The sequence below is a fragment of the Heliangelus exortis genome, chromosome 20 (assembly GCF_036169615.1).
Source record: "Heliangelus exortis chromosome 20, bHelExo1.hap1, whole genome shotgun sequence".
In the NCBI taxonomy this organism is placed as follows: domain Eukaryota; kingdom Metazoa; phylum Chordata; class Aves; order Apodiformes; family Trochilidae; genus Heliangelus; species Heliangelus exortis.
The window spans coordinates 455,037-465,058 of record NC_092441.1 but is presented as its reverse complement, the minus strand read 5'-3'; the positions used below and the strand labels follow the sequence as shown (position 1 = coordinate 465,058).

Sequence of the window (10,022 nt, the reverse complement as noted above, 5' to 3'; positions counted from 1 at the left end):
CTGCTCCTCGGGTGTTTATCCCTGACTGGCAGCGGCCGCCGCTCCTCCAGGGCAAATTAAACTATTCTAAATTAAATCCCCTGACAAAGTCTGGTTTGTTTTCGAGGTCGAAATTGCCCAAACGAAAATGCAAAGAAACCAGGTGGGGAAGGAGCGCCCCGCTCGCCTCCCGCTGTGTCCGGTGGGGCTCACTCCCTTCCCCGGGGCACCGGCACCGTGGCTGCCGCTCCGAACCAGGTCGAGGAGATGAGGAGAAGGGGGTGAGGAGACAGGGATGAGGAAATGCCTCCGGGACAGACCCCGGGTGGGTGGCTTCGGCCTCGCCGCGGTTCTGCATCGGCCAGTCACGGCTCCGCAGCCGGGCGCCGCGTCCCCCGCCGAGCCCCGCGCCTGGTGCCAAAGCACCAACCGCACAGAGCATCCCCGGGCCCCGGCCACCGGAGCCACCACCAGACCTCGCCGCCCTCGTGAGACACGGCCTTGGTCTGGCGGGTGGCCCCTCTACTGCTGCTCCGACGCCCCCAGGACCCCTCGGGAGAGGATTCGCCCCGCCCGGTCCCAGATGTGAAGATCGGGGGCGAGGGGAGCGGGGATTCCTCCCCACGGGTCTCCGGGGTACGCAGCCGAGGCCGGTTGTGCTCGGGACAAAGGGCCTGGAGAGGGGGGGGACGCGGTTCCCCGCGGTATGGAGGCAGCCGCGTGCGCCGCGGGCCCCCCTACCCAGCACAACCGCCTCGGGGGGGGGGGGGCATCCCGCGTCCCTGGACCGGGTCCCAGCGCGGGGGGGGGGCTTCGCAGCAGGGCATACCCGTCCCCCAGCCATCACCCTCCCCGAGGGCAGGACCCTCACCCCGCTGAGGGTGTCCTGGGGCTGCCCTCGCCCCCGCACCCCGGCTCGGGGCAGCCCGGACCCGTCCCTCCCGGTGGGGCGGGGGGGCCGCGGCCGGGACTCTCCTCTTCTTAGAAGGAAAGAGCAGGGAGGGGTCGGCCGCGCTGCCCGGAATGGGCCGGCGGTGGCTGGCGGCGGGCCGGGCCGGGCGGGGCGGCGGGAGGGCGCCGGCAGCGTTACAAGAAGCCGCAGTTCCAGGAACAGGAGGGCGGGATCTGCGCCCGCTATAAGAGGCCTCACCGGGCGGCCCCGGCAGCTCCGACGCCGTGCACCAGCCCAGTCACCGCCGCCGAGACCGGCCCCGGCACCCGCGCCCCAGGTACCGAATGGGGCCACGGGAGGGGGAGGCGGGGAGCAGATAGCTCGGCACCGGGGATGCCGGGATCCCCCAGGAGGGTGATAGCCCGGGAGGAGGGGTCCCGGGGGCCCTGGGAGGGAAATAGCTGAGGGCCAGCGGTGTCCCCCAGCGAGGACATATCCGGGCTCGGCGATTACCGTTGCGCCCTGGGCAAGGGGATATCCTGGGACTGTAGATGCCGGGGCGCTAGGAGGGCAACCGCTGAGTACCGGGAATGCCGGTGCTTCCGGGGAGGGAGAGCCGGGGGTGCTGTGTCTCACCGCCGTCTCTCCTTCAGGTGATGGTGTAGCAGCCGCTGCTGCCGGCAGCAGCCCCCCGAGCGCGCAAAGCTGGCTCCCTGCGCCATGGTCACCCACAGCAAGTTCCCCGCCACCGGGATGAGCCGCCCCCTCGACACCAGCCTGCGCCTCAAGACGTTCAGCTCCAAGAGCGAGTACCAGCTGGTGGTGAACACCGTGCGCAAGCTGCAGGAGAGCGGCTTCTACTGGAGCACGGTGACGGGCGGCGAGGCCAACCTGCTGCTGAGCGCTGAGCCGGCCGGCACCTTCCTCATCAGGGACAGCTCGGACCAGCGGCACTTCTTCACCCTCAGCGTCAAGACGGAGTCGGGCACCAAGAACCTTCGCATCCAGTGCGAGGGCGGCAGCTTCTCCCTGCAGAGTGACCCTCGCAGCAGCCAGCCCATGCCCCGCTTCGACTGCGTGCTCAAGCTGGTACATCACTACATGCCACCCACGCCTTGCGCAGTCCCCGAGCAGTCGGGGGCGGCCCTGCACCCCAAGCGCACCTACTACATCTACTCGGGTGGTGAGAAGATCCCTCTGGTGCTGAGCCGCCCACTTTCCTCCAGCGTCTCCACCCTGCAGCACCTCTGCCGCAAGACTGTCAACGGGCACCTGGACTCCTACGAGAAGATGACTCAGCTGCCGGCTCCCATCAAGGAGTTCCTGGACCAGTACGATGCCCCCCTCTAAGGGGCCGGCAGACGAGGTTACATGCTACAAGCACAAGAGCAGGGGGCAGTCACAAGGCTCCTCCGGCATGGGGACTCGCGGGGCTCGCTGAGCCTCTCCCTCTGGGAAGGAGAGGAGGGAGACTGGGACGAGCCACAGTGGGCCTCGGTGTGATGGGGGAGTCCCCCCCACCCTTTGTGTGGTGGGGGACTCCCTGCAAGGAAGAGTGACCCCCTCCTCTGCAGGGAAGGAGCCTGCTCCAGTCAGACTGTGGATGTTACAGTGTGCCCAGCACGGTGGCCACCCCTTCGTGTCCAGGAAAAGCCCGTCGGCAGAGCCAGGACAGCACCCACAGCATGGGGGCATATGAACCCCAACAGCCACATCCCCACAGCCAGAGTGGGACTGCTCCTGGGGGGTCCTGATGAGAAGCTCCTTGTGCCACGGGAGAATGAAAACGCTGAGTCCAGTAGTGCCTGATCACTTTTCCTCGGTTTTAAGGGGAAAGTGTTTTTTGCCCGTACTGTACTTTACCTCTTGCTGCCTCCTTGTGGGTGAAAGCTCCTTTCACACCAGGCCCCAGACTTGGAGGTCGCTGCCTTTTTCCCCTCGGTGCCATTTTCCCGGGGGATTAAGCCTTAATCTTCTCCCTGCCCCATGATCTGGGTTACTGCACATCGTTTGGTAACACTGCACAGTGACAGTCCCGGTGACGTGCCGCCAAGCCAGAGGGGAAGCAGCATGTCCTGGCACTGTGGAGCCCCTTGTGACCACGACTGTGAGGAGCACCCCGGGGACCTGGTGCTTACACTGGACTGTACTCCCCAGTGTCACACCCCACCTCTGCCCAGCCACTCCTCGCAGACCCCGGCCACGCTGCTCTGTGGGGCACCGATTCCCACGGGAACACAGCCAGAGGATCCCCATTGTCTCATGAGTGCTTTTCTGTGTCTGCCCGGAGAAGCAGTTGGGTTTTCCTGTTTTTTTTGTTTTTTTTTTTAAACCAAAGGGATGTTTACAGGCCAATGTGAATCACTGTCTTTTATAAAGATTCCATCTTCACCTTCAGCCTCGAGGGCTGAGCAAAACCATGCTTGAAAATTCAACCAAAACAAAACTCAGATGAAACTTTGCACATATTTATATTTATATTCAGAAAGGAAGTGTTTCCATAATTTATAATAAAGAGCACTATTTTTTAATGAAAACACCACAGATCTGGTTTGTTTCTGCCCCCGCAATCCCAAGGCTGCTTGGGCTCCCCAGCATGAGGCACATCCCTCCACAGCTACTGCCCTTGCCACAATGCTGACACCAGGATGGTGTTTACACCACATAAGCGCTGGTTTCCTGGAGCTGCTCTCCATGCCGGGGTGATTCCACTGCCCTGACTCACAGCCTGACGTGTGTAAGTGCTGCCCCAGGGCTTAGGTATGTCTGAACCTCACCAGGCTCCATGGGGATGGGACCCGCTCCAGGCACATGGACCACAGGACATGGCCTGTAACCCTGGGCAAGGAGCCAAGTCAGTGTCCAAGGCTGGCCAGTGGCACAGCTCCAAGAAGTGCTTGTGCCATGCCATGCCATGCTCTGCAGCCGGCCTGTCCTGCCCCCAGCCCAGGTTTGAAGGAAAGGTGGAGGTGGTGGGAAAAGGGTTTCTGAGGCTTCTGCCACAAGTGCAGTTGGCGCAGGGCAGGGGGGTAAGCAGGGAGGCTGGGGTCCTGCTCTCTCCACTTGCACAGAGTTGAAAACTCTGGCCCCAAAGCCATGGGAGATGCCCAGCTGGAGAGCTGCATCCTGGGGATGTGAGGGAAACTCCTGGAGGGTCCAGCTCCCCACAGAGCCCCTGCAGCACCTGCAGCCCCCCAGCAAGGGCCTCATGCACTGTGGTACTGCCCAGGGAACCCCAACTTCTGGGAAGAGGGTTTCCTTAGGAACTGTCCCAGAGCAGAGGGGTGGCAGATGTGCCCGTTTGGGCCACAGGCATGCCATGATCCCAGTGACTATTTTGGTGCTGCTCCCTGGGGCCGTGGCTCGCCGGCTGCCAGGAAGCACCGTGGCCTGCCCAGGCACCCGCCGGCACTATGTGAGGAATGTCCACGCGCACAGGTGGCCGCCCGCCAGGCCCTGCTGGGGCACATCCTGACATCAGGGGTCCCGGCACTGAGCCCAGCCCCACACCACAAATCGGCAGAGCAGCCCCTGGCCAGTGGGGAGCATCACCCCCATAGCACCAGGAAGGGACCTGGGGCATCACAGATCCGGGCCAGATGGTGCCACAAAGGAGATGGGACATCTAAATACCCCCAGTCCCCCCGCAGAGTGAGGAGGTCCCAGCACCACGTGGTGGGGCAGAGGAGGGAGGCTGTGTGCAGCAGCCCTGCCCAAACCCCCCATCCAGACCCCAGCCCTGTCAGAACAGCTCCAGATTTTCTGCTTCCCAGAAGGACTCCGCAGTTTGGGGGCCTCTTCCCTCCTGCTCCACTGTGGTGGTGCCACGACCCAGAGCTGAGAGTCGGGAAGCTCCACCAGCTCCATGGGTTTCTTGGAATAAACCCAACCTTATGGCAGTGGTGACGCAGTCGCCAGTGGGCAAATCCCTGCCGAAGTTTTCTCAAACCTCTCACCTTCTCCAGAGCAGCCAAGCGGACTTGGCCCCGTGTTTCGCAAGCGGCTATCGAGCATGTCACAGGCAGACAGTTCCCCTCTGCCCGGGACCAGGCCCAGCTGAGCTGGATGGGGAATTGGACCCTGTTGCTGCATGGTAGTGCCAGGATCTGGATAGGAAATGGAACAGGACTGGAGGGGTCACAGTGGAGGCGGCCCTGCGGTTGCCTCTCTCCATCTCTCCTGGGGCCAGGCACCATCTGGAGCAGCGGGGCCGAGCAGGGGACACCGCTTCCCACTGTGACACCGGTCACTGGCATAAGAAGGAAGTGTATGCTGGAATGGAACCCGAACCCTGCGGGGTCAGGGAGTGCGGGGTCAGAGTGTGTGGCAGCACAAGTAGCCATCGGGGCAGCAGACACAGGCTCAGAGATTGTCACATACACCCCAACTTCATGGCACACCCCTCCTGCACTTCCTCCTGCCTCAGCTCCGCAGCGCCAGAACATTCCCACATCCACCGCCTCCTTTCCCAGTAGGATGCAGGAAAGGGCTGTGCAGCAGCTGGGGACTTACTGTAAATGTCACCACCTGCTCCTTACAAGGCAGTTCCTCAGCAGGCTAGGGCCACAGGGACAGCTGGGAATAGGGACACAGACATCTGCTCCCCACGTGCTGCTGGAAAGCAGGAGCTCGGGCTGTGGCACAGTTCTGGGGCTGGTGCTGGCTGCCCCAGCTGCAGGCTCAGGATGGGTGATGGCCCCAAGGTGTGGCATGAGACCCCTGGCCCTGGCACGGGCTCAGGCAGCAGAATCCCATCCTATCACTGGCACAGAGGAGGCAGAGCCTTGGCAGCCAGGGCAGCTGCAGGGGCTGCACCAAGCTCCTTTGTCCCATGCCAGGTTTGGCCCCCAGGTGTCCCCAGCCTGGGCAGGGCTGCGAGCTGGCAGAGAGTGCCCAGGCCAGGGTGTATTTCGGGATGCAGACAAACCCTGTATACATCCCCATGGAAACTCCACTCTGTTGCTGCTGCTCATCCAGTCAGACATGCGGCCAGCTCAGAGGGAGCCAGCAGCTGCAGATTCCTCACTCCTTCCATCAGCAGCTCTGCGGGGCTGTGCTGACCCAGCCCCCCCAGCTGACACATCCACCAGCTCACCACTCCCCCTCATCTACTGGCCCAGGAGTTCTGCTGTCTCACAACTTTGAGAGACACGGGCCCTTCACCCACCCCATGGGACCCTCCCCTCTTCCACCACCCTGCAGCCCCCGCTGACTCCTGCCCACCCCAGCTCATGCCTGGGGCTCGGCCCTGCACCCCATAGTCACCAGCCACAGCACAGGGCAGAGCTCTCACTGCCCACGCAAAGGCGCACATTCGGAGAGGAAAACCCCCCCGGAAAGTTTCCACAACCCGGGAGGAAGTTTTCATCCTGGCAGCGGCAGCTGGAGCCCGACAAAAGTCTTGACATTTCAGAGGAAGGTTTCAAACAAAGCAGCGTTGCTGTGGTGATGGCAGCCGCAGTCCGTCCCCCCCCCACGCCCAGTCCCACACTGGGGACAGGCCAGGTGGAGGGGGCAGGACCCCAGCACTGGCAGGGGGGGCGGTGGGCTTTGTCCTGCAGCCGCTGCTCTACTCCTGCACTGGGCCAAGGATCCCGCTGCACCATCCCCAGGAGGGCTGTGCCAGGGCAGGAGGGTGCTGGCAGAGGGGAAAACCCTGTATGGTGCCCCCCCGGGGGCGAGCCTCCTCCCACTCCCCAGCCAGAGCCCCCAGGCTTGCACTGCCTTTGCACCTGAATCCACAGGGAGCAGCAAGGCACTGGTGGCCAGCAGTGGCCTGCTGGGGATGAGCACACTGATGGCACAGCACGGCACGGCACGACATGGGAGGTCCCTGTGGGTGCTCTAGGCAGGCTGCCAGATGCCTTGGGTGTGTTTGCCCAGCACATTGCAGAGTCCTGGGATGACCCTGGCAGAGCAGCCATGGGCAGGTGCCAAACCCCAGCCCGGAGCATCCCTTGGCCTTGCCTCAGCCCTGGCCTCGGCCCCAGTGCAGCAGCAGGCAGTGGCGATGCCACACACGCAGCTGGGGTTGGGACTTCAGGATGTGGGACCCTGTGTCTGGGGGGACAGTGCTGCTGCTCCCAGCACTGCATCCTCTGCACCAGTGCACGATGCTGAGGGGCTCAAAGGTCCCTACAGCTGGGTGGGCTGTGTCCATGCCCTGGGTTCCCAGGCCCATCAGCAGATCAGCTCCAGAGCCATGGGCAGAGGTGGCACTGAACAGGGTGAGGACAGGGTATGCAGCTGGCAGAGGGCACAGATGGAGCAGATGTTTCCTACAAGGACCCAAGAGCCCCATCTCAGCATTTGACAAGTGGGAATGGGAACACTTTACTGTAATTCCAGCTATTACATTGTTCATCCTTGGCAGCTGACACCAGTTAGTGTCCAGCACCATGGGATCACAATAAGCCACCTGGCACACAGGCTTGGCAGCATGCAGTGCCATGGGCAGCGGGCCAAGGCAGGGCAGTAAAGGGCTGCAGAGCAAGGTGTGAGGTATGGTAAGGGCCCGCCCTGGGAGTTCCTGTCAGTGGCATGGTCCCGGCATGCAGGTGCCAGCCAGGAGGATCCCAGTGCCATGAGGCACCTGCTGAGCCCAAAACACCAAGCACCCCCAGCCCTGTGGCTCTGGGGAGGGGAGCTGCTGCCTGGTAGAGGGCTGGCAGCCTCTGTGTCATAACAGCCCCTGCACCAAGACAGCCCCTGTGCTATGGCAGTCCCTGTGCCTGCAGAGCCTTGCCAGGACATTGAGTGGGAGCTGCTGGTGCAGGATGCTCCCTCCAAGCAGTGGTAGGGAGGTCTTGGACCAGGTATGTGCCAGCAGGGCAGAGGCTATACCTCCACCCTCTCGTGGCACAGGAGTGGGCTCAGGTAAGAGGCAGAGACTGCACTCCAGGGTCTGTGACCCCCAGAGACCCTGGGGACATGAGGCCCCTCTGAAGAAACCCCTCCACAGCTTCTGCTCTCCCTGTGTTGCTTCCAGATGGGTTCTGCCCTGTGCTCTCCTTCCCAGCACTGCCCACCCTGCCCCAGCTGCCACATCTGCCTGGTGGTCTCCACAGGGTGGTCCCTGCTGGTGACCGGGGCCGCGTGGGAGCAGGGGACAGTTGGCACCCAAGGGACAGGAGCGTGAGCCCTGCTGAATCATCACTTTACTGTTCTCGTTTTTCCATGCTGCTGTTGTGCAGTTTGCTGGAAGCCAGCTAAGAGCCATGACTAATCTGTTCTCAAAACAAGCACAAAGAGAGCCCGGAGGTTTGTGCAAGCCCCGCAGGGAGGGGGGTTGAATCGGGGCTGGGGCTTGGGGATGCAGCAGCTGGGAGCAGCTGGTAATGCCCAGAGAAGCAGCCCAGCCCCAGGGCAGCCCTTTCGGCAGCACAGGTGGAGTGAGGGGAGGGACAGCCACGACCCCCGTCCCGTCCATCATCCCTCCCATCCCCTCGGTGCAGCCAAGCCATGCAGGGCCGAGGTGCAGGCAGTGGGAGTGGGGTGCAGCAGGCAGAGCAGGCAAGGGCTGGGACACATATGTGCAGCCCCGGGATCGGTCTCCTTTCCACCCTTCCCCACCCCCCCTTCATTCCAGCCCCACAGGGAAGCCACTGGCCGGGGAAGGAAGCGCCGAGCTGGCTCTGGCCGGACTCGGGCCCCATCGATCTGCTGTTGTTAGCACCAGGGCTGTTGTGGGGAACCTGGGTTTGGCCCAGGGTGTCGGTTCTGCCCGCGGCGCCGCCGACTCAGTCCCCGCCACCCCCTCGGCTTGCCAGGCACCCCCGGCTGTGGCGCTGCCCGAGGGCTCAGGGTGGACCAGTGACCCCCCGAGGTTGCTGACGTTGGGGATGGCACAGCGGCTCTCGATGCCCCTTTAGGTTTAGACGGTTTTACTGGCGAAGCAAAGTCATTGCTTCCAGCGGAGGATGAATCACCCCTGTCAGGAATTCTGCCCGGGGAGGTTTCTGTAAGAGCTGGAATTTCGACACTGGCCACCGTGCCCTCCCAGCTCCCTCCTCCTTGCACAACCTCCCGCCAGGGTTCCTGTTCCCAGCCTCGGCACTGTCCTGGGGTGCAGCCACGGGCACCCCACGGGGAGGGTCCCTGCCGACGGCCAGGAGCGCAGCCCTGGCAGCCCCTGGGGCCGGCGAGGGGGCCAGAATGGGCCTCTTTCCTTTGCCCCAACCCCCGCGAGCACTGGGGACACCCCAGGATGTCGGGGGGTGCCAGGGCGTGGAGGCGAGCAGCCATGAACAGAGGGGAAACCCCCGCAAGCACCCACCCACCTCCCCGTGGCCTTCCCTGTGCCGTCCTGCTGCAGGTCACTGCGGGGGAACATCACGGGCCTGGGGGGGACCACTGAGGCCAGGCTGCGGCTGGAGGGAGGCAGGGAGGAGGCTGGGGGGCTTTCCCAGAGGAGCCCGGGGTTGGGGCTTCTCTCGGCTTCTATATGCAGCAGAAACTCTCTTGCTGAGTGAGAGCCGGGGGGTTTCTTGATAAGGGGGGAAGCACACTTAGAGCGGGAACTGAAATGCTACCTTTGAGGCTGGCGTGTGGCTCTTCCCTCCACCAGTGCCCTTCGCAGCCACCCCTCTCCCCGGGCAGCTTTGCTCTGAGGGGACTGTGGGAGCGGGGGCTGCCCCTGCCCCATCACCAGAAAACATGCCCGAGCTCTCTCCAGCATCCCGGCGCGGCCCTGCCAGCTCAGGCTGGTCCCACATCCCCCCACGATGGCCTGGGCAGAGCCTCAGCTCCACCGACCCTTGCAGAGCCTGGATCAGAGCGCTGGACAGCGGGTTCCCAGGCAGGATATGACATTTCTCCGTGTGAATCTCACTTGTGTCCTGCTCCCCATACCAGCAGCAACTGGGCACGTCTGCTGCCGGCACCTCTGGTGCCACACGACACAGTGTTGGCCCTGCCACCGCAGCGCCGCTTCCCAGCAGTGGCCGGCAGCCGGGTGGTTGCCACCAGACGCCATGTGGTAGCCACCAGCCACAGCTGCACGACAGTTCCCAGAGGGCTGGGTGATTTGCCTGCCCTGCTTTGCATGCCCGAGGCTCCCCTGGGTGTGGGGCGTGCATGGGGTGGGGGGCACAGGCTCAGCCCCCACTCCAAGGCGGGGCACGCAGGGTGACAGCCGGCTGAACCCTCAGCA

At 63.6% G+C, this 10,022-nt stretch overlaps 1 protein-coding gene across 1 annotated transcript; it reads left to right on the top strand.

Moving 5' to 3' along the window:
• Positions 1–1,097: 1,097 nt before the first annotated feature.
• On the top strand, positions 1,098–3,408 carry SOCS3 (suppressor of cytokine signaling 3). The gene is made up of 2 exons (XM_071764085.1): positions 1,098–1,208; positions 1,525–3,408. Exon 2 carries the CDS (start codon positions 1,592–1,594, stop codon positions 2,219–2,221), a length of 630 nt encoding a protein of 209 aa, XP_071620186.1. The 5' UTR covers positions 1,098–1,208; positions 1,525–1,591; the 3' UTR covers positions 2,222–3,408.
• Positions 3,409–10,022: the final 6,614 nt, after the last annotated feature.